Source organism: Nyctibius grandis, chromosome Z (assembly GCF_013368605.1).
Source record: "Nyctibius grandis isolate bNycGra1 chromosome Z, bNycGra1.pri, whole genome shotgun sequence".
Taxonomy (NCBI): domain Eukaryota; kingdom Metazoa; phylum Chordata; class Aves; order Nyctibiiformes; family Nyctibiidae; genus Nyctibius; species Nyctibius grandis.
This window is the reverse complement of record NC_090695.1, coordinates 29,183,120-29,206,605: the sequence shown is the minus strand read 5'-3', so window position 1 is coordinate 29,206,605 and position 23,486 is coordinate 29,183,120. Positions and strand designations below refer to the sequence as shown.

General features: G+C 40.7%; 1 protein-coding gene across 2 annotated transcripts in view; it reads left to right on the top strand.

The window, feature by feature from the left end:
* Window positions 1-23,486, top strand: part of SLC1A1 (solute carrier family 1 member 1) — a 56,822-nt gene that overhangs the window by 6,231 nt on the left and 27,105 nt on the right. For both annotated transcript variants that reach the window (XM_068422073.1, XM_068422072.1), the window contains exon 2: window positions 11,694-11,834. In XM_068422073.1, the coding sequence (XP_068278174.1) occupies window positions 11,694-11,834 (141 nt within the window). The remainder of the gene's footprint in view (window positions 1-11,693; window positions 11,835-23,486) is intronic.

Genomic DNA, 23,486 nt, shown 5'->3' with positions numbered 1-23,486 from the left:
AAGTTCCCGGTATTATTTAAGGGAAAATAATACAATGTAATTACAAAAGTATTTTTTTTCTTTTCTGTTCACATCTTAACAAAGCATAAAGACACTTTCTTCTTATATACACCAGCAAATAGATAATGCTCAGGTTGAGACTAATGACAAACAACACTAGCACTGTTTGCAAATCTCCCTTTTTTTTTTTTTTTTATGAAAGCCTCATAGGATTTGTGGAAGACATTCTTACTTATGGAGCCACAACAGTATCTCATGGTGTGGGATCCTGTCTTTATCATGTATTATGCTGAAGATGAGGGTTATATTGGACTAAGTGTTCCAGGTTTATTTTTCTGTCTACCATTGTTCCACATATTGCGCATTCCATGAGAAGCCAATAGCATGCCAGAAGATTAAATGTGATATGATAACGACAACAATTTCTAGAGATTACATATAATCTAAGTATTTTCACAATATGTTGCAAAACAGCCATTTCTTGGTCCTTTCATGCTTTTGGAACTGCAAACAACCTGGCCTTGCTTAATGTGAACTAATTTTCTAGGTCATATCTCTGATTTCTCAAGGCTTTGATGTCTTCATTAGTTTCAGAATAAGGATGTTTCTGCATGTCACTATCTGTCTCTCTTTAGTTTCCACTAAATTGCCTTTCCAGCTGCTTATCTCCATTTATTACAGTCAGAACGATTCCACTGCCCTTCCAGCAAGGGCATAGCTAGAACAGTATGTCCTGTTTACTGTCCTTTCCTCTCATCACAGTTTGAAACAGAAGCTGTAACAAGGGTCAGAATCTGGCAGATATTCCCATTTAGTAGCCTTTCACCTTTCTTATACTATTGACAACCATTTAGTTTTTTTGTGTGTTTCAGGGGTCTAAATGAAGATGTATTTTTCCTGATGTGCTCTATTGACCTAATATCTTTTGGGCTATACAGGATGTACAAAGGTGTTCATACAGCTTTGGGATAGCAAGCAAATGTTGTGGAAAGAGAACAGAAGATCAGTGAGCTTTTACAAGAAAGGGTGAGATGCTCTAATGTTTTGGGTGGCATTGGAATGGTGCCATTGGTGTTGTAATATGTTCGGCCATGTAAGCGAAATGTGAGACACTAGGAACACCAGAACTGGGGACATGACAGTGTCTGATCACCCTACAAATCTAATGAGTCACCGAGTTTGTTGAAAAACTGTGAAAGAGGCAAATTGTATCTCTGATACAACTTAATTTATCTTAACAGAGTTAAGGACTAACCAAGGAATGAATTCTTAACAATACCTCTCTGTATTTTTACTGTATGTTAATGGACTGTTCCTATAGGTGGGTTCTGTATGGCAGTTCTCACTGGTGTACTGAGACACATATACAGATGAAGCATGATCGTAAACTTTTTTTCTTTCCTTCAACTGTATTCTTTTATCTTGGCTTTCTCAGAAGTTACATCTGCACACAGAACATATTTGGAAGATATGTAGACATGAAATTCATCTACAGCACAGTTAGATAAATGAGAGGAAACTAAGAGTCCAATAGGAGAGACTGTTAAATTGTCAAACTGCTTAGCCATCTGCACATCGCCATCCTGGAGCAGCACTGGTTCAGCGTTCGGCAGGCCTGTGGTCCCTCATAGTCACAGGAGAACGGCCATTACTTCCCTTTTCCTGGCTGAATGAAATAACTGCCCTTGGTTTGGCTAAGGGTGGGGTGGGCCCGGTGCAGGGCTGTGTTGCAGAGAGGCTGCTCTGTGTTATCACTGACTGCTACAGGTTGCTCTGTGTTATCAGCCCTGCTACAGGCTCCCACAGCACAGAAAGTAGCAGGAGTTATGTGGCTTTGCCAGTCGCAGTGGCCTTCACACCTGCTGTGAGTAAGGGGAGTACCCCACACTGGAGAAGCTGGTTTTTACCCCTCTGGCCAATGCTCCAACTTGCCTTCATTCCTGAAGGTCCATCACAGGGAGTCGTTGTCCACCTGAACTTTCCTCACACTGCAGTCACATATCAGTGTGTCATTTGTGTGAAGGAATTTATAACCGCTGCACCCTCAGCAGCTTAATCAGAGAAAGGACACAGCGGGTCTCACCATGGTGGAGGAATGAGCACACCTTCCTCCAGTACATTCCTACTAAATACTTTTCAGCAGACCAAGATCTGACTTGGGAACTTTCTTCTTTTGGAAGATTTCTGAGAGGAGTTTTCTTCACACATCTTTGTAAGCAAGCTGGTAGTCTGGGCAACAACAGCATCCAGAGAGTTAAGATCAGTTGCCATGCAGTTATACCTGAGAGACTCTAAATCCTACCTCAGTAGTTGCCTGAAGTTTTTGAAGAATCTTGTTTTTTTTCAGTCAACATCAGTATGTTTATTGGAAGGAATATTAATTGTCAAGTAGAATGTAAAACAGTAAAATGCATAACATTAGAAAATATTCAAAATAATCCAAAGAGAGCTGAATTAATAAGATGAAATAATAAGTTTATAAGTATTATTATAAGTAAGAATTTCTTCTACACCTTCTATTTTAGTGCTCTGTAGTTGGCAGTGTATTTCTGTGTAGTTAAGAGTCAGACAGTGGTATTACAGAAACTCTAGAGAGAGCAGAAAAAAAAATGGATTTTATGAAATATTACAAAAGGACTCAGGCTGTATCACAGACTGCAGAAATCTTGCCTGCCTGTGCTGCAGTTTGACATGTTTATATTGAGTGTTTGGTATTATGTTTCAGAGCAAGTCAGTGAACTTTATTTGCCAGCCCTTTCAGTCCCATGAATCATCTGCTGTAAATATAATCCAATTAAGACCCACCAATATGATAGAAGTAGTTGTATTTTAATCTGTCACGTGAACAGTGTATCATGTGAAATTATGAAGAGCTTAATCACTTTGTTAATAGTACAATCTATGTTGCTGCAGTGCAATTAAATAATAGCAGGTTTGAACCATGAGACATGCCCACATTTTTTCTTCTTTCAATACCATGTCAAAGCAAAATTCCTAGAATTCCCGCAGTGTCTATCAGTATCAGCCAGAATCACTAACTCTGCTCCAGTGAAAGGGAGTTTCCACATGCTGGAATTATATGAAAACAGGAAAAATAAATATCACAACTTTTTTCAGAGAGATGTGGTGTAATTCAGAACAGATAATTTTACAAAACAGGTTATTTTTTTCTCTAGAAATATATACTAGATTTCTTTTCTCATTGTCTTTATGGTTTATTCCTAAGGTTCATTCCCAAAATGAAGTCAGTGGGATTTGAAGGCAATGTGCTGTTTCTGCAGTGTCATGCACACTGGTGGAGTGAGAACTCCCGGCCAATTAACACCATGCATCCTATACCAGTGTTGTCATCCATGAATGCAAATAATGTGTTAGGGAGTCCTACCTGTTAAATACCAATTTTATCTGGTTTATATTTTCTTTCAGTGAGAAAAAGGCCAGGTGTGTCTATGTGTGGACTTCAGTTATTTGTTCCTAGATTGTGCGTTGTTTTACCTTTGTGTGAAGGCAAAGAAAGTAAAGGTGCATAGTATCATGCTATCTTATTATCAAAGATGTAATCAAGTTCTGAAGAGCATCTAACCCACAATGGTAATGATGTAAAGCAAGTAACTACGGTCACTTCATACTGCATGTGCTGAACAGAATCAGCTCCTTGGGGGTTCTGAGTGTTCAAATTCAAAATGACTTGCGTTGACCTCACATAATTATACAAAAAAGGCATCAGGATTTAGCCATCACTCCCTGAAAAATTGTAAATAGTCTCTACATTTGGTTGCTCAGGTGGCTGCTGAGGTGACAGCACATTTTTACAGTTTACAATAGCTGTAGGATATCTGTGACACTCCCTAAGTATGCTAGGATAGATGAGCCCAGAGATACAGGATTTGTTTGAACAAGGTGTGTGTTTCTTTTCTTGCTCATTTCTAAAACTGTGTCATGAACAGCAGCACAGTACTTGAAGAACAATGTAGTAGTCCTGTAGTCCTAGTATTCCTATGCAAATAATTTGCCTTTTCCCTTAGACAACATTTCAGAATCACAGAATCACAGAATGTTAGGGATTGGAAGGGACCTCGAAAGATCGTCTAGTCCAATCCCCCTGCCACAGCAGGATTACCTAGATCATATCACACGGGAATGTGTCCAGGCAGGTTTTGAATGTCTCCAGAGAAAGAGAATCCACAACCTCTCTGGACAGCCTGTTCCAGTGTTCAGTTACCCTCACTGTAAAGAAGTTTTTCCTCATATTTATGTGGAACCTCCTGTGTTCCAGCTTGCACCCGTTGCCCCTTGTCGTGTCAATGGATGTCACTGAGAAGAGCCTGGCTCTATCCTCATGACACTTGCCCTTTACATATTTATAACCATTAATGAGGTCACCCCTCAGTCTCCTCTTCTCCAAGATAAAGAGACCCAGCTCCCTCAGCCTCTCCTCATAAGGGAGATGTTCCACTCCCTTCATCATCTTTGTGGCTCTGCGCTGGACTCTCTCTAGCAGTTCCGTGTCCTTCTTGAACTGAGGGGCCCAGAACTGGACACAATATTCCAGATGTGGCCTCACCAGGGCAGAGTAGAGGGGGAGGAGAACCTCTCTTGACCTACTAACCACACCCCTTCTAATACATCCCAGGATGCCATTGGCCTTCTTGGCCACAAGGGCACATTGCTGGCTCATGGTCATCCTGCTGTCCACTAGGACCCCCAGGTCCCTTTCCCCTACGCTGCTCTCCAACAGGTCTGTCCCCAACTTGTACTGGTACATGGGGTTGTTCTTGCCCAGATGCAGGACTCTACACTTGCCCTTGTTATATTTCATTAAATTTCTCCCCGCCCAACTCTCCAGCCTGTCTAGGTCTCTCTGAATGGAAGCACAGCCTTCCGGTGTGTCAGCCACTCCTCCCAGTTTTGTGTCATCAGCGAACTTGCTGACAGTGCACTCTATTCCCTCATCCAAGTCATTAATGAATATACTGAATAGTACTGATCCCAGTACTGACCCTTGAGGGACTCTACTAGATACAGGCCTCCAACTGGACTCTATCCCATTGACCACCACTCTCTGGCTTCTTTCCTTCAGCCAGTTCACAATCCACCTCACTACCCAATCATCAAGACCACACTTCCTCAGTTTAGCTGCGAGGATGCTGTGGGAGACTGTGTCAAACGCTTCACTGAAATCGAGATAGACCACATCCACAGCTTTACCATCATCTGTCCACCGGGTTATGTCCTCATAAAAGGCTATCAAATTTGTTAAGCATGACTTTCCCTTGGTGAAGCCACGTTGACTGCCCCTAATGATCCTCCTATCCTTGATGTGCCTAGAGACAGCACCAAGAACAAGTTGCTCCATCACCTTTCCAGGGATGGAGGTGAGGCTGACCGGTCTATAGTTATCCGTGTCCTCCTTCTTGCCCTTTTTGAAGACTGGAGTGACATTTGCTTTCCTCCAGTCCTCAGGCACCTCTCCCATTCCCTACGACTTAGCAAAGATGATGGAGAGTGGCCTAGCAATGACTTCCGCCAGCTCCCTCAGCACCCGCGGGTGCATCCCATCAGGGCCCATGGATTTGTGGATGTCCAGATTGCTTAACTGGTCCCTGACCCAGACCTCATCCACCAAGACAGACTCTTCCTCTATCCTGACTTCCTCTGAGGCCTCAGGGGTCCGGGGCTCCTCAGGACAGCCTCCAGCAGTATAGACAGAGGCAAAGAAGGCATTCAGTAACTCCACCTTCTTTTTATCCTCTGTCTCCAGGGCACTCACCTCATTCATCAGTGGGCCTACATTGCCTCTAGTGTTGGTTTTACCTGCAATGTATTTGAAGAAGCCCTTTCTGTTGTCCTTGACCTCTCTTGCAAGGTTTAATTCCAAGGAGGCCTTAGCTTTCCTAGTTGCTTCCCTACATCCTCTGACAACAGACTTATATTCCTCCCAAGTGGCCAGACCCTCCTTCCATGATCTGTACACTCTCTTCTTCCACTTGAGTTTGCCCAGCAGTTCCCTGTTTAACCATGCAGATCTCCTGATACCCTTTCTTGACTTCCTGCCTGTTGGGATGCTCTGATCTTGAGCTCGGAAGAAGCAGTCCTTGAATGCTAACCAACTATCTTGGGCCCCCTTACCTTCTAGTACCCTGTCCCATGGGATTTCCCCTAGCAATTGCTTGAAAAGGCCAAAGTTGGCCCTCCTGAAGTCCAGGGTTGTGATTCTGCTAGCTATTCTGTTCCTGCCACATGAGATCCTGAACTCCACCATCTCATGGTCACTACAACCAAGGCTGCCCTCAATCCTCACCGCTTCAACCAGACCCTCCTTGTTAGTGAGGATAAGATCCAGCAACGCTCCTCTCCTAGTTGGCTCATCCACCATTTGCATCAGAAAGTTATCATCAATGCACTGGAGGAACCTCCTGGACTGAGGATGGCTGGCTGAGTAGGCCTTCCAGCAAATATCAGGGTAGTTGAAATCCCCCACGACAATCAGTGCCTGTAATTCTGAGACTGCTCTCAGTTGCCTGTAGAAGGCTTTATCAAGCTCCTCATCCTGATCCGGTGGCCTGTAATAGACACCCACAACAGTATCACCCATGCCAGCCTGCTCCTTAATTCGCACCCACAAACTCTCAACTCGCTCCTGATCCGCCCCTGGACAGAACTCAATACATTCTAGTTGCTCACTCACATAAAGAGTAACTCCACCACCTCTCCTTACTGGCCTGTCTTTCCTGAACAGGACATAGCCATCCATGACCACATTCCAGTCATGCGAGTTGTCCCACCAAGTCCCTGTAACTGCCACTAGATCATAGCCCCCCAACTGAACACGGATTTCTAACTCCTCCGGTTTATTCCCCATGCTGCGTGCATTGCTGTACAGGCATTTCAGGGAGCGGGCTGAGTACACCGATTTCACCCTAGGGGGATGGGAGGCCTCCTGGTCTACCTCAACACTAGAGCATTGCCCCAGTGGTGCAAGCCCAGCTACAACCCCATCCCCCTTCGAATCTAGTTTAAAGCTCTCCGAATGAGCCCTGCTAATTCCTGTCCCGGGACCCTTTTGCCCCTACGACATAAACCTTTCCCATGTATTACTGTCAGGCCTGGTGTCTTATAAAACCAGGCATTATCAAAGAACCCAAAGCCCTGCCTGTAGCACCAGTCTCGTAGCCAGGCGTTTGTGGAGAGAATCCTACTATTCCATCCCACGTCATCACCCGAAAATGGGAGGAGGGAGGAGAAAACAACTTGCGCCCCAGACTCTTTCACCAACCGTCCTAGGGCCTTGAAGTCTTTCTTCATCCCCCTCAGACTACGGGATGCAGCTTCTTCCCCACCTGTCTGGAAGATCAGCAGCGGGTAGTAGTCTGTCGACTGCACCAGGTTGGGGAGTTTCCTGGTGATACCCCTGATTCGGGCTCCAGGTAGACTGCAGACCTCCCTGTGATGAGAGTCAGCTCTGCGTATTGGGCCCTCAGTTCCCTTTAGGAGCGAGTCTCCAACAACTAAAACTCTTCTCAACAGCAGTATGAAAAAAGACATACTCTAGATGGAGGGCAGATTGTGATAAATGAGTGTTCACCAGACACCCAAATGTCACACAGTTAGCTTTGCAGATATGCAGAACCTTACAACATAACGGTCTCCCAAGACACATTTTACCTAATTTCTGTGGTTCACTCACTGTACATGCGTACACAGGCCAGACTGGTTCTGTCACCTTATTACACACAGCCATCATCTCCTAGGCCCTGGAAAGCCTCAGGCTTGGGAGATGTGATGGATCAAGTGCGACATGCAGTGCAGCCAGTTGCAGGTGCTGTCTATCCGCTTGCAGAACTTCCTACTCCCCTTTCCCTTGGTAACACAACAAGAAATGGGTCATCTCGTACAGAGGAAGCATGTATTCCCTCTAGCTTTTTATGCTGGGACTGCCAGGACTACCTGAAAGATTGGTGCCATCTCTCGGTATGCTCGTTTTCAGCGATTTTCTTCCACTCTGTTTTTCTTCTCTTGTTCCTCTCACCCTAACCCCTCGCTTCTCTTAGTGTGCATTTATGGCCTTTCTTTGAAGGATTTTCTGTCGGTTACCAAGCTTGTAAAAAGACTATGTGCTACCTGGGAGAGTAATGCCAGGGAGTCAAGGCATGTGTTGTTTCATATGGGTTCAGGCAAGATAAGTGTCCTGTGGCCTCTTCATGCATTGCAATCCCAGTGACCCAGACTTCACCTTTCACTTTCTGTGTCAGTGGCTGCTGGCAGAGAAAATGTAGACACCATGCTATACCGCATGTGCTGTACTCTGCACAGTTGCAAAGAGATATTTGCTGTAGAAAGTTTAATTTAAGACATGGTATTGTATTGGTTTTTCCACCTTCATTCTTCCCTTCTGCCCAGTATTGCAGAAATCTGGACCTTAAGCATTACATGCCATTGAGCTGTAAGTAGAGGATTGCTCTTGTAGTAAAAATCATAACCTAACTTAGCCATGTGGGCAAGAAGGAAGAGCAAGGAGAGGGGATGGAAAAGAAAGAAAAACCAATTTAGCATGGACAAGAAGAAAGGTGGAGTGGTTGAAACTGAGGGAGGAGGAAGTGGGCAAGCAGGAAGGGTGGTGTTTTGCTCTCTAAAAAAACCAGAAGTAAATTGTTCCATAAATGAAAAAGAGAGAAAAGAAAAGAAAGGAAAAATCCTAATATATAGTAGAGGCTTTGCCTACTATGGAGTGTTTTGCGGTTGTTAGAAGTAATGGCACACGTAAGAATTAGTTTCAGGAAGGGTGGAATATCAGTAGCATTCATGTAGAAAAATTAACATTTTGTAAGTCTTTTGTCTATACTTGCTCAGGGCTGCTGTAATCAATGTGATGTTAAAAGCACTGGTGACCATGTGAAATATGTTTATGCAGGGCCACACTTCTTTCTGTGCATTGTACTTCCCAGGAAGAAAATTCCGGTTGAACCTGGTTATTGGGACGAGGATCAAAAAGTTCTATTTACGTCCATTTCCAGTACATAAGCAAATTTGTTCTGCTAACTTTCTAACCTTCTCTTGTTCCTGTTACAAAATAAAATTTTCTCCTATATTCCCATGCTAAATTCAAGCAGCATATGCTAGATGCTAGCTCCAATTAAAAGGTAACTGCATTTTAATGTATTTTGGCATACTACACAAGTTAATATGGATATACGTGCTCTGTCTGGTAAAGGAATAGCATGAACAAGGAAGTGAGAGCAATAATGTAATTTCAAGAGGTTGTTGGAATGAGGAAGTCTGTTCTCAGTTATTGCCACTAGATAAATAATATCCTCACCAAAAAAAATAAACAAATATAAATATGTAAGTGAAAAAACTTAAGGAAACCCTACTAAAGTTTTGAGAGCATGTGAGAAGTTTTTGTAGTGAAATTCAAAGAAGTGGAAAAGAGAACACTGAAGAATGAACACGTTCTACCTGCTAGTAAATCCTGCTAAATCCTGCCAAATGTACAATGATCAAACTTCATAACTGGTCAAACATGACAGTCACCGTCTGGAATGAAAGGCACATGGTTAGAACATGTCCTAGTCTCACCTGCTCAAAGTGAAGTGGCATTACAGAACTTTTCATAAACATACAGCCTAGTCTTGCTGCAATTTAAGCATATGCCTACCCTAAGTCGTGTGAATAGTCTGAAGACATGAAGAGTACCTGTATGCTTAGATTCAGCTATTTACACTACTGTTTTCAGGATCAAAGCCTTAGCAACTTACTTGAATACATGTAACCATTTTACAAACTTTTATCTTGCTTGGGCTTGTCTTAAAGTGCAGACATTATTTTCAACACATTTAGTTTAGTCACTAGATTGTAAATAGAGATCATTGTGTCTTATCATTCACTGTTCAAGGGCATTTACATAATATTGCAAATATCTTCAAGGCTATTAAGATTCAAGATTGTTGCAAGGAATTTAAACTGTCTGTGTTCACTGGCACAGATGACACCTAAATCAGAAATCTCAATCTTAATCTTAGAGCAGCCTATTTGCCTGAAAGATTAACTTGCTCATTTTCCATCTCTTTATTAACAGGATGGTTAGGAGTTTATAATTGGTAGGAGTTTATAATCTGCCTCTATTTTCTTTCAGCTTGTTTTTGGAGGTGCAGATAGAAAGCAAAGATGATGGTTCCTTGTCTTTTTGTGCTCTTAGAGTCAAATTCTGTGAAGGTAACTAGTTGTTTACATTTCTGCATCAACTAACACCTGTAGCGTGTGAACTAGCACAAACCACAACTATGGTTAATCTTTAGGGATTCCTTTAGGGATGATTTTTGCTTTCTAGAAGAGAATGTTAATGAGTTTCTTCTTCAGTAGAGAATTGGATATGGGATCCTGTCTATTTCCTTTGGTATCAACAATATGAAACAGTTGTCTGTGGATTTGCCTAAATCTGATTTTGAAACTGGTGGTATTGGGTGCCTCCACAACTTCAGTCACTTAAAATAAGGAACCTATCCTATAAGCCTGTTTAGTCAAGCTTTACACCAGCTTCTTGAGCAACAGAGAAACATCTAGCTTAAATGTCTTGTATACCATCAAAAATAAAACTGGGGGAAGAATTGCATGTGGCTTGGACACTAGCAGCTTTCTGGGGACCGTGCAAGTTTACATGAGCCACTGAGGCTGGTAAAGGTAGACTGGTGGCACCTTCTTGTGCTGTTGTAACAACTCTACTGCAAAATACACACCACTGACGTTACTAAAATCTGAGTTGCCATGTTTCTCACTGAATCCAGATAGAAATTGGATCTCTTGATACTCAGTTTAGCCAGGACTGAACCATTACGAAGTCCATATGTGAAACAACAGTCATAATGCTTTCTAAACACTGATGAACACATTTCCTATACCAGTGATTTTCATTTGAAAATCATGTTGAAATGGAAAATAAAGGTATTGCCTGTCCAACTGAAGACATTTGTCTTTTGGCCTATGATTTATTTTCTTTTGGTAGAACTCTTATCTGTGATTTGTCTCAGAAGCTAGAAGTGTCTGATAATTAATTTAATCCAAAGATAAGAGGAAGGACAAAGGTGCCTTGTGCCGTGACTCAATCACTGATTATGCTTATAGTCTGGTATTTTGTAGATCAGTCATGTAGTAGAATGAGTATGAAATATGCTTAGTGTATTTTTGTTGATCAATTTCCTGGAAATTATTAAATTAATTTAGTGATTGTAGTCACACTCTTTTCGAATTATGTAGAGCAGCAATTACTGTAGACATATTTTCACCAATGCAAATTATCTAAAATATTTATATCACTTTCTTTGATGTTTGCTAGTGTTTATATATATATTCATTTTTTTAATGCCACTTATGAGTCTTCTGGAGCTAGTGAAAGCAGGTAAAAAGTCACTGCTGGACTGGACTGATGACCAGAGGGCATAATCAAGATTTTTTCTAAGACATACCTAGAGACATCCTCCAAGTTCAGAATTATATGTGTTATTACTGTTCCTATCATCAATATATAGAACAGAAAAGGAAATATCTCTAATTTGCTTTAGAAGTTCCACTGTGGCTGTAAAAATGTGTCTTTTGCTTGCTTTTTTTGTTTTACTGTTCCCCTATTTTTCTTCCTTTTTCCTGATGTCTCTACTATAAATTACTGCTAATTTGTGTCGCATTTTTCATGTGCCTTTTAGGTACTGGAGTCGGCATGCTGGTACGGGAATATGGCAAACTGTCTAACCTGGATAAATTCTACTTTTCCTTTCCTGGGGAAGTGCTGATGAGAATGCTCAAACTCATCATTCTGCCGTTAATCATATCAAGTATGATCACAGGTATGACTGGAAATGTACTGTGAGCTGATGAGATTATTGTTGTGGTTTAGCTTTCTTTCTAAAAGAAATAACCTTTAAAAACAATTTGATGGAACTCTATAATGAAACATGTAGGTTGCATACATTAAGATTAAGATTTTCTTTGTATAATGAGAATGAATTTGGAAGGATTAGCACCGTTATCTGGTAATTAAGTTGTAAAGAGCTGTGAAATGAAAACTTACACGTTTATAGATTCTTGTATCTCTTTCTCCCTGTTTTCAGGATTGGGTTAAATAGTTGCAAATTGCAAGCTCAAAGCTGCAACTGCATATTCTCAGGTACAGAGCTGACTATTGTAAGTAGTCTCATGCTGCCATTTCGCAACAAAGGGAGAGCTGATCTCGTAGCTTACTGTCATAAAAAGAGGAGATCCCTCACCTACGCTTCCCTAGTCTCAACAAACTCCCATGAGGTACCTTGCATGAGCTCTGGCGTTTGCTGAATCATTCTGTGAGTCCATTCAATTCACTGACCTGACAGACAACTATAAATTAGAAAAAAAAAAATTCTGTTCAGTATGCTTGGTTCAAAGGAGTTTTGGGGAAGTGCAAGAGAGTGGGGAGCTGTGTGGCCAGGAAGGGGTTATGGAAAGAAGAGCAAAGCTTTCCACTTTTGGAAGAAGCAAGCAAGCTGCTGGCTGGAACCCTGCCATGGCACGCTAGAATTTGCTAACAGCTCACCCAGTAGGAAAGACTTGGGAGGATTTGCCAGAGCAAGCCCAAAGCAAAGGGATGGAACTGGATGTCAAATAGCCTTTCAGGAAAAAAAAAAAAGGTAAAGAAAGCCAAGCAAGCTTGTCTTTATTCTTTGGGCCTTTACTGAGGGAACAAGGGCTGTGACTATTTTCTTCTAGCTTCCTACAGTGGATGAGGACACATTTGTCACTATACTGTCCCCTTTCATTTCCACAAAGCCTCTATATCAGGAATGTATTCATATCCAGGTGTTTGTTGTTTGTTTGGATGATCATGGAAATACATCAGACATTTGACTGCAGAAAAGGAGAGCATGTTATGATCAGAAAATGAAAGGGGAATTTCCACCATGCTATGAAAGTGCTTTCAAGAACAGGATATTGAATACAAACTCCCAAGGTCCTCAAAGTTCATGGCCAAAAATATCACTAATTTCTGCAGCGCACCCCAAAGTGGGCCTATGACAGGAATAGCCTAAGGGAAGCTACCAAGGCCTTTGGGGCATATCTGAAATGCAGGGTGACAGGAACCCAGTGTTAGAATTGAAATGGAGAATGTCAAGAGCTGCAAGATGGAAACATCCAGAAAGGAAAGCTGCAAGAGGCAGAGTGAGAAGTCGTAGCAGAAAATAGTTAAAATCTGTGTCCAAAGAAATGAAGGGAGATGAAACAGTTATTAGTATGCAAAGGAGAGAAGAACAGAGAAAGGAGTAAAAAGGGCTTGATGTTTTAATTAATAGACAGGACAGCAGCATTTTTATATAAAGGAGGAAATGAGACAGAAAGCAAAGGAAAACTGAACTCTATCATATTGAACTTGAGTCTGTGACAGGAGATCCAGGAAAATCTGCCAAGATAAGACTAATATATTTCTTTTTTCAAACAAGCTTTTATTCGTGAGTGAAGTTGGGTCTGTGTCTTCAGAAATAAATGATATCATTAGAATAACCGTGAAATGAATTATTTATTAAATGTATCCTTGTCCAGCACTTGTGAGGGGAAACAAGGATCATGCTGTTAAAAATATTATGCTGCTATTTGTTGTTTAACATTCCAGTATGAGTAAACTGCATTTGTAACTACTAACACAAGCTTGGATTTTAAAGATTGCAGATTGCAGGAGTTAAATTCATATACAGAGATGACAACAAGATGCTCTGATTCTGACCTTGGCATATCCAATTTACATAGAAAAGGAGGGCTTGTTTTTTCTACACTTCTGTGTTAGGTTCTTAGGCAAGAAAAAGGAAACAAAATTGATAAAGAACAGAAGCTACTTCAATAGAGTATGTCGAGCTTTGTTGCTCTTGAAGACAAAAGCACTACTTGCCTGTGTGCAAGTAGTGCTGAAATGTGTGGCAAGCAAGTGGACCAGACAAGTGTGTGCATGATGGTTTTCACTGTTCATCTGCATCCTTCTTCAGGATGTTGATGAGATATTTTGCCTCTTCTAAAAGAAATGTGGTAACCTTCCAAGCATCAGAAAAGCACATTTGAATCTAATAAGTAGGCCTGTGTATAATAATAAAGCACACTAGTCATTTTTCCTCTTTGACACAGAGTCATAGAAAATGGTTGAGGTTGGAAAGGACCTCTTGAGACCTTCTGGTCCAACACTCCCTGCTCAAGCAGGGTCAGCTAGAGCAGGTTTCCCTGGACTGTGTCTAGTCAGGTTTTTAATACCTTCAAGCACAGAGACTCCACAACTTCTCAGGCAACGTGTTTGAGCCTCACAGCAAAACAGTGTTTTCTTGTTCAGATGAAATTTCATGGTTTTTATTGAAAATAAAATCTGTAGTTCTATTTTTTAGGATTAGAATGTCTTAAAAGGTAATGTCACATCCTGAAAAACATCAACTTGTACATGTGCTTTTGAGACAGTGAGCTATGTACAAATGCATGTCCCATGACCAGATCCCTGTCCATTTGGACATAATGATGTAAATCAAGCCCACAGCAAAGACAGTAATGGTATTAATCACTCCTTGAGATTCCAGGAGTTTCTGCAAAATTTAAACTGTTAGTAATCTTAACTTATTGAGGGAAATCCTGTCTTAGTGAAAAAACTCTCACTGACTTCTTCAGTTAGATCAGGAATACAGTCTACTTTCGAAATGAAAGGGCAAAATTCTCCCTCTTTAGTTAAATGGAGTGCTTTGTAGAATGTGGTTTTCCTTCGCAAACCCAGTTCCTCAAAGTGTAAAAGAGGGAAGGCATTGTTTACATACTTATTTTACATAGCATATGAGTTGCAATTTGTGGAATTTTTCCACTCGTCAGCCTGGAGGCTGAACTGTAACCTACTAAAAAAACTAACATAAGCACTAAGCATTTATTTGTTTGGAAAAATTTGAAAAGGATGGTTAATAGATCCTTGCTTTGGGGACAGAAGAGTTTAAATCATGCCATGCTCTTCTAAATTATTCTTAGTCTACCTCAGAGCCTAATTTTAATTGTTTTCCTCTTCTCATAATTATTTTAATGGATGGCAGACGTAAGTTTAATTTACTCTGACCCATAAGCCCACCACTGATAATTCAGTTCAAAGCATCTAGCTCTTTTGGATCTCCATGAGTTTTCTATCCCTAGAATTAGCTAATAGTACACTAATGCATCATTCATGTGAAGGAATTATTTGTATTTTTTGTTTCCTGCTGTAGTGGCATGGGAAAATTGAAAGTGAAAATCAAAAACCTACAGTGTTACTCAAGACAATTGCTATGACATCCAGAACTACACCTGTACTGAGTGTAATACTTCACACCCTAAATCCACTTCTCTGAAGTAATGCTCTAAAAGAAGAAATTATTAGGCAAATACCAAAAATACATTATTTTTAGGTGCGCTGTAGGGAGAAATAATTGAGAGGAATCTCTTATGTGCTTCCTGGGAGTTTGAGACTTAAATCTAATAATTCTGGGAGTACTTAAAAGCCTGTAAAAGTCTTTGAAAGTCTTGGGAAATTCACAACTCTAATTTCATTCAGAGAATGAAAATTCTCTAGAATTGTGCAGTATGTTTCATCACATCTGCATACTGAGCAGACCAGTCCTCTTTAATCACTTTTAGCCTTCTTTTTCATGGACTGAGTTTCACAGGGTATGTAATGACAGTAAATATTTGCAAATCTGTTTTCCATCTGGATCGCAACAGGACTTAGGCTGGAGACAACTGTCCAATTTCCCAGACAGTTCTTCCCTTGTACTTGGGTACAAGCTGGGGAAACTTACATGCCCAGCCTGGAGCTAACTAATCAACACAAAGTGTCTGGCCTTCTTGCCTGCACCTATGTCCCGTATTAGTAGCTAGTGTTAGGAGATCTGGATCTCACCCAACACCCCTGCCCTCCAAATACTACTGAAGTGCCAGGGCTCTGCTTCCCATCTTTCTTCAATCAGTCCTTCTAAGCTAGGGTTATTTCAGACTGTCTTACTGATTTTCAAACTACAAGTTATGGACCATGACATGGAGGTCTTTCTTTAGGTCTAGAATGTTTTCTATCAAAAATTTCCCCTAAAAGCTGGCATCATGTCTGATAAATGACCTTTCTTTGATGATGTTGCCAGGGTTACCCATAAAAGCCAGAAATCTTAGCTGTGTAGCTGTCATCTCTGTTCTGTTTTCTGCATCATGCTTTGGGTTAAAAGATGTGACACATAACACAGTAGGTCCATGTCTCAGATCTCAATATTGATGACATGATTTTATCAGCTATTCAACATCTATTTTAAGTTCTACAATAACCTCTCCCTCATTTGTTATCTTTTCTCCCCGATGAAACATTAATAAAGCTTTTCCTTATATTTCTGACCTTCCGTGCACTTCCAGTCTTCACAGGCAGCTCCAAAGAGGCTAGAACAGATGCATGGGAGTTTCCTGGCTTGTGAATTTGTGCAGGGTCAGCTGTGGGGAACACCGAAATTCCTTAAAGCAATTGATGAGGTATTTATAGATTCCACACAGCATACTTCAGGAACAGTGAAAAAAAAGACAGTATCAGTTGCCTTTCTAAGGGCATGTGAGCTGTATGTGAGCTATAAATATCTGCCTTGTAAAAAAAATATATATAAAAAAAATAGATATATAAAAATATAAAAAAATAGATATATAAAAATCTGCCTTGCTGTGGGTCTGATGATGCTCCAACCACTAGGTCTGCATGACTATAAAAATAAACTCTTCCTTTACTCCAAGGACTGCTTTGATTACCGCTGCAGTACTGTCTGAAGCATCCTGCCAGTTCCACCCTTCCCAGTAGCAACTGCACACTTTTATTTGCATTTCTTGATCATAGTACGAAGATAATGATTCCACAAAAATGTGGCTTACTCTAGCTGACAATGAGCTATTACAATCTCATAAGAGAGAAAAATGTCCCAGTGAAGTACCTGGGCCATGTGACTTTTCCCATTTGCAGAGACCATTGCTTTCCGTTTAGAAAGAGGGTGTTGAATCGTGGCTGATGGATGGGTATCTTGACTAAGTTACTTGTTCTTTTCCATTGTTCAAAATTAAAGTGTCAGTTTCCTACCCTGGATCTATGTTTGTGAAGTTGTTAGTTTGCTTTATCACAGTGCCACAGAGTTTGGGGAATGGAGAAAAAATGTACAAAATGGGAGACAGAAGAGCTGGAAAGCAATGAGAAAAAAACCAAAAAGTAGAGTATTAATCAGATTGTTCTTATTTCTCATGTTTATCTTTGAAAGTCAGAACAGTTCAGGCTTAAAAAACCTTTTTTTTTTTGTCCACTATTATTAGTAATTGTAGTTAAAACACAATGAGGCTGTGGCTATGCTCAGGAACAGACCTGCCAGTTCCATTAGATATAAAATGTCCACAGATTCAAAGTACTGCAAAGGAGTACAGGCAAGGAAACAGTGGGAGAACAAATCTGTTTTGTTTCCTATAATGCAGGGCTTCCAAATCAATTTTCCTTTGGTATCACAATTCCTGGGGTGGCAGCTGCCTCAGCAATTTCCATTTCTGCAAGTCCAAGAAGTGCAGCCGTAGAGAGATGCTCTGTGACTGAGGCATCTTTAACAGACCCTGTGCATCACCAGCAGGCACACCAGTTTCCACTCCTTGGGGAATCCCTGATATAGCTTAACATATGCAAGACTGTCTCTTGGGATATCTGCATGTTCTTCTCTTGCTTTTCTGTTTCCGAAGTCACAAGAACCTCTGAGAAAGGGGGTCCACTGATACATATGTATCAGGTACATTGTGCAAAGAACAGAAAATGTTTCACTACTGTTAATGAGTTTTCCCTTCAGTTGTACTGGGGATGCTGGAGGTCCTGTCCCCGCTGTCCATGTGCAGTCATTGAGGCAGGGAAGACTGCAGAGTCATGGGCTATTAATGGACAAGGCTTTGTGCCCATCCTCTTCAGATTACTTCTGTCACAGTCATCTACTCCTTTCCCATCAATATCAGTTGACCTTATGCAACTGAGACAGCCCCTACATTATTTAAGATTTTAAATTATAGTAATAAAACTTTGAAGTTTCTGGTTCATGGACCATGATTACCACCACCTCTCAAGGGCGAAGATCCCCAACACAACAGCCGTTCTGCAGCACTGGTAGTCTCATCTGTATCACTGGGGGGCTGCTGCTGGCACCACTGTGGATAGGTCTGAAGAGAGTTAGTGTCTTCTGCTCTTCTGTTCTGGAGCTCAGGACATAAACAACAATTCCACTGCATAAACCAGATTGCATTCACTTTTTTACTCCATTTCCCTGTGTGTGGACATCATGATCCTTTAACAATGTAGTGTCATGTTAAAGGTTTCTTTTTAAAAGTCTGGAAGCTAAAACTTGTCCACCTATATGTTTTACCACGAGCAATTTTGAGGTAATACAAGTACTTTCAGTACTCCAGGTTTTCTGTATTCGCTCCGTACATGTTTCACCTGCAGCACTGCAGAGGCTATATTTCTGCTACATCCATGAACTGAATCTGATTTCTGTTATGAATCTTGCTAGCCTGTCCATCTTGGCAGATTGATGTATCATCTTCCCTCCTTATAAGCTCTTATTATATTCCACCCTAGGAACATGATATCTCCTGGAAAGGCATTAACTTGGGATTATATAACCTCTAAGAGCTTTCTAGAGAGAAATTAAAATTTTCCTACAAGTGATACTGTTTGCAAATAAGAGGACTGGAAGGCAGTACTAATACCTTCTTTCTATGCGTGTAGTCCCATAAACTCTCTAGGGAAAGATCATAATACAATGCTGCAATGCTGATTGTGCCATCTACTTACAGGACAACACAACAGTCCCTTAGCAAACTGATATCCAGGGTCAGAAATTTTTCTTTACATCTTACCTGAACTTCCTTCCATTTTATAATGATTTAATCCCTTTCATTGCCATAAGCTATTCATCTCCCATTTTTTTCTCCCTTTCTATCTGGTATTTAGAAAGGTTTGTAACAGCTACTTTTTCAACCCCATCCTAAATCATCCAGGACACCCCCTTTCAGTATTTGGAATGTTCTTTGTAACTATTATTGCATTCCATGCTTTAGTCTTGTTTTTTTTTTTTTAAAGAAAAATATCTTTTTTCAATGCCTCTTCAAAGTTAGAAGACCAATATTTATCATGTTAATCTAGTGGTAGTCTCACTAGATCATGTAAGTAGGAATTGGGAATTTTCTGACTTAATTTTTTTTGTGGTATTTAAATAACACTAACAGATGTTTATTCACTACCTGCATGCATGTCTCTCTCTCCCCGCCTTCTCCCTGTGTGCCTGCCCCCCCCAATTTGCCAGGTTTTTTCAGTTCATTTGTAAGACTTTCTTCTGTTGCATTTACACAACAGTACTAGTGGAATGACAGTTGTTCGCTCCAAGGAAGAGAGATTGATTAAATTTCTATCAAGTCTATTGAAAAGGCAATTGCTACAAGCTATCATAGAAATCCTTTTCCTTTACAGTAAGTAACAATGAAATTTGAATAGACAGGATAACTGCTGTTATAGAGGGACTGACAGAATAGAAATGGAGGACTTCTAGTAACATACACTGAAGACAGAGGTGGTGAGTCACCAAAAATCTCATTTGAGAGACTGCATATCACAGTGTCTTTGGGGCTTCCATTTGCCATAGCTTCTTTGTTACCTGATCTTTTACACCAACATCTGACTCATCTGACTCATCTCTCCTAATGAGACTTGGCTATATATGTCATTCAGGTAGCTAGTGGAAGACTAGATCTAAACGATAATTCAGAGCCCCATGACACAGTAAACAGGAAGAAAAAATAAAATTATATGAGATGCATATTAAGTGAAAGATGGTTGAGAATGATCTACAGGTAATAACAGATAGCAGCATCTGAGTCCTGTGTCTCAGCTGAATGATGAAGTCATGCATAGAATCATGCTCTCTGAAGTCCTCAATGTAGGTGGTATTTCAGTAGACAGTTGTGAATTACTTGTTTGATCCTGACAGTCTTGTTCAAATGCAAGGGATGCGGTATTGCATTTCCTAGAGAATTCCACAGAGCAAAGGGAAAAAGAGCAGAAGATTCCCCATTCAGCCCCTGGAAGGAAACAACAGTAATTCTTGTTAAACCTGATTTCTAATCTTAGATTTCAGGGAGAATATGAAGAAAGTGAGCTTTCAGGAGATTAATCACAGTCAGAGTAAACTTGTACTACAAGATCATTCAGGCTAAAAGGGCAGAATGGGAGAGAAAAGGCTCAGGGTCTGGAATGGAAAGAGGGAAAAATCACAGATGAGTCAAAGATGGCTTCAATAAAGTATAGGCTCTGACTTCACCAGTGTTATGGTGATTCCCCCTGCAGCTGTTATTGTCTGAAGTGTATACAGTACGATTTTCCCTTCAAAAGGTGAGCATAGACCAAGGACAAAATGAAATACCAGGCCAAGGACAAAAGGACAGAGGACAGCTGGCTTTGGTACTCTTCCTTGTTTTTCAGAAGCCCTGAGAGGAGCATTCTTCACACAGGAATCAAAGAGGGAGGGGTGGGATCACCTTGCAAAAGCAGACGTCCAAAGATATAGCCATGTCACTAAGAGACTGGATAGGTGAAAAAGTTCAGATTTTAACATTTAGTCTATTCATACAGTTTCTGAGTCTCAGGGAGTGTGACTCCAACACGTGTCACTATTTAGGAAGAATCGCAGTGGACTGATGAGTCCACAAGGGAGATTGCATAGGTGATTCTAGGCACTTTGAGCACAAAGATCTCTCCAAACCTGACTTCTTATTTATGAACTGTCCCGAATTCATAGGACAGCAGAGAGGACCTTTTCCTGCTGTGAAAAGGAAACTTTCCCACTTGCATCCATCACCCAACTATCAAACAATGACAAAACTTACACGGAAATAGGAAACTTGGGATGTGCATCAATGGTCTGGAGGACATCGGTCGAGTGTTGTGCAGTGAGCACAGCCCTCGTGCAGGTGCCTCGCATTAGTCTTTAGAGATACGTGGGTGCCCCCTCCCTGGCAGTGTTCAAGGCCAGGTGGGATGGGGCTTGGAGCAACCTGGTCTAGTGGAAGGTGTCTCTGCCCCTGGCAGGGGGGTTGGAACTAGATGATCTTTAAGGTCCCTTCCAACCCAAACCAGTCTGTGATTCTGTGAAATCTAATCTTATATGTTTGAGATTCCTTCCTTTCCTGGCAGTAGCTGATTAGAGCTGGCAGTAGCCCATGGAACAAGAATGCAAATTTGTATTCTCTTGGACATGTAGAGGAATTAGAAAAGAAGCAATAAGCTTGCTACACAAGTCAACACTGGAGCTAGAATTTGGTGTTCAGTTCCTCAAGCAAAAATCATGTGTCACTTCTGAAGATATAGGCCAAATACTGTTTTAGTATTATCAGTGTTTCCCATTGCAAGTAGAAGAAAAATATGGCAACTAATTCAAAATGGTCACTTGCCTCTAAGAAAGATTGCTGTTATGACTTGACCATCATCACACCAGCACTGTGATGATCAGAGGATTAAATAAGAACAGTTAGTACAAGGTAAATGACATTCCAAAAACCAAATTAGAACAGAGAGGTCATACCACGCAGTCAGGTGCAGTTGAAATTTTGATACTGCTCATGTCTTAAATTAGAAACACTCCCAGCTCCATCTTTTAAAGCCAAGTAACTTCATGCATTTCAGAGAGCTATCCATTTATCAAGGGCACCGTGTCTGCACTGCTTCATTCTTTTAATTTTTTCCCTAGTATCTTTTGAAGAGTAAATCATATATTTTTGCAACAACGCATATATAGTGCACCCCTGGCAATAAGAAGACTGCTATCTTTATATAAAACATCATGGTCCCCTTAGAAGGATTACTTACTGAAATTCTCTATATGCATTTTAAGATTCTTCTGTTTTTCTATTTTCATATGTCTGTTGCAACATTCTGTAAAAAAATTTTAAATGGGCCTGACTATGCTGGATGTCCATCATTATCACTTTTATGACATACTGACTGCACATCGCAGCCAGAAGAGCCAAGATGGAAGGGAAGAAGTAAAATGTGTACGCTTGGGAAAAGTTGAGAATTCTGTAGTGATTCCACTAGCATCTGCATAAATTCCTCAATTAAAGCAATAAGGCTTGTGGCAGTTTGGAGCAGTTTTAGAACTGCATTTTGTCCTGATTCCACTAATCTTCAAAAGCTTTAAGAATGGCTTAGAAGTACTGCAGGTGATTCACTTGATGATGACACTGAAATTTGTAGAGCAGCAAAAAAAAATGCCAAGGTCTCTAGATATGATTGTTGCTGCTGAACAGAGTCAATCACAGCACCAAATTGTAGATGTAGTCTCCCTTAATACGTTGAAAAGGAACACCTGGAAGCATAAATTCTTGTGCTCAGTTGGGACACCTCTGGAGAACGATACGGCAAAGTCTAAGGATGTAGGTGTTATCCCCTAGGGAACCAGTAAGATGATAATCACTGCAAGTCAGAAGAGCCCTGTGATTGTTTCCCATCCTTAATGGAACCCTTTTCACTCCCAGATCTTACAGGACTACAGGATTAATGAAGCACAGTAAACAGCTCTAGAATTACAGTTCATGCCAAAGCCATTTGGACACGTGTGCATTCATACAGGCCTCCAAAGTGAACACTGATACGAACCACACAACACAGTGCTATATCGTCAAGTACAGAGAGCATTTTGTTTCCTTGACTTTTAATCATGTTGGGCACTGATTTGCTTGTTTCAGTTTAATATATTCATCCCAACTGTACACATCTCAGAGGGGGAAAAAAATCTGTAATTCATGGATCACAAAGTTTCAGTTTTTGACCAGAGTGGGTACCTGTGGTACAGAGCAAGTGCTCTGCCGTGGACAGTAGATCTCTCAAGTGTTGGCAACTTTTCTGTGATGATAGCAACTGCAGTCAGTCACTTGGCTGCTGTATAAAAATGTATTTCTGTAGTGGATTTTATTATGAAGTTCCCAAATGTTGATACCAGCATAAAATTTGTATTTTATGTGGGAAATGTAGGTCATTCCAGTAGGCAGGAACAAAACAGGAGGAGGAGCTAATGGGGTAGTAACCTTTCAACACCTTAAAGGTTTTATTAATGCACTGTAAGTGGTTCCCTCTCCTGCACTCCATTAAATAAAATGAAAATATTAATATTAATGAGTACTTGATTTTTTTTTACCTGACTTTATAGGTTGCTCTTTAGGAACTGCCGTCAGCTCTTAAGTCTGTGTTAATGGCCAGCTTCAGAGAAAGATAAAAAAGTTTTATAATATCCAGATGCAGAATAATTTCACATCACAGAGGTTTCAGTCTAATCTAGCAGCTTGATATTGCTATAAACTGAAACAACTGGTTTCTTTATCTTTCACGTTATATTATCTGCTGTGATTTTGGGTATTTCTGTACATAAAACCTATGTACAGTTTCAATACTT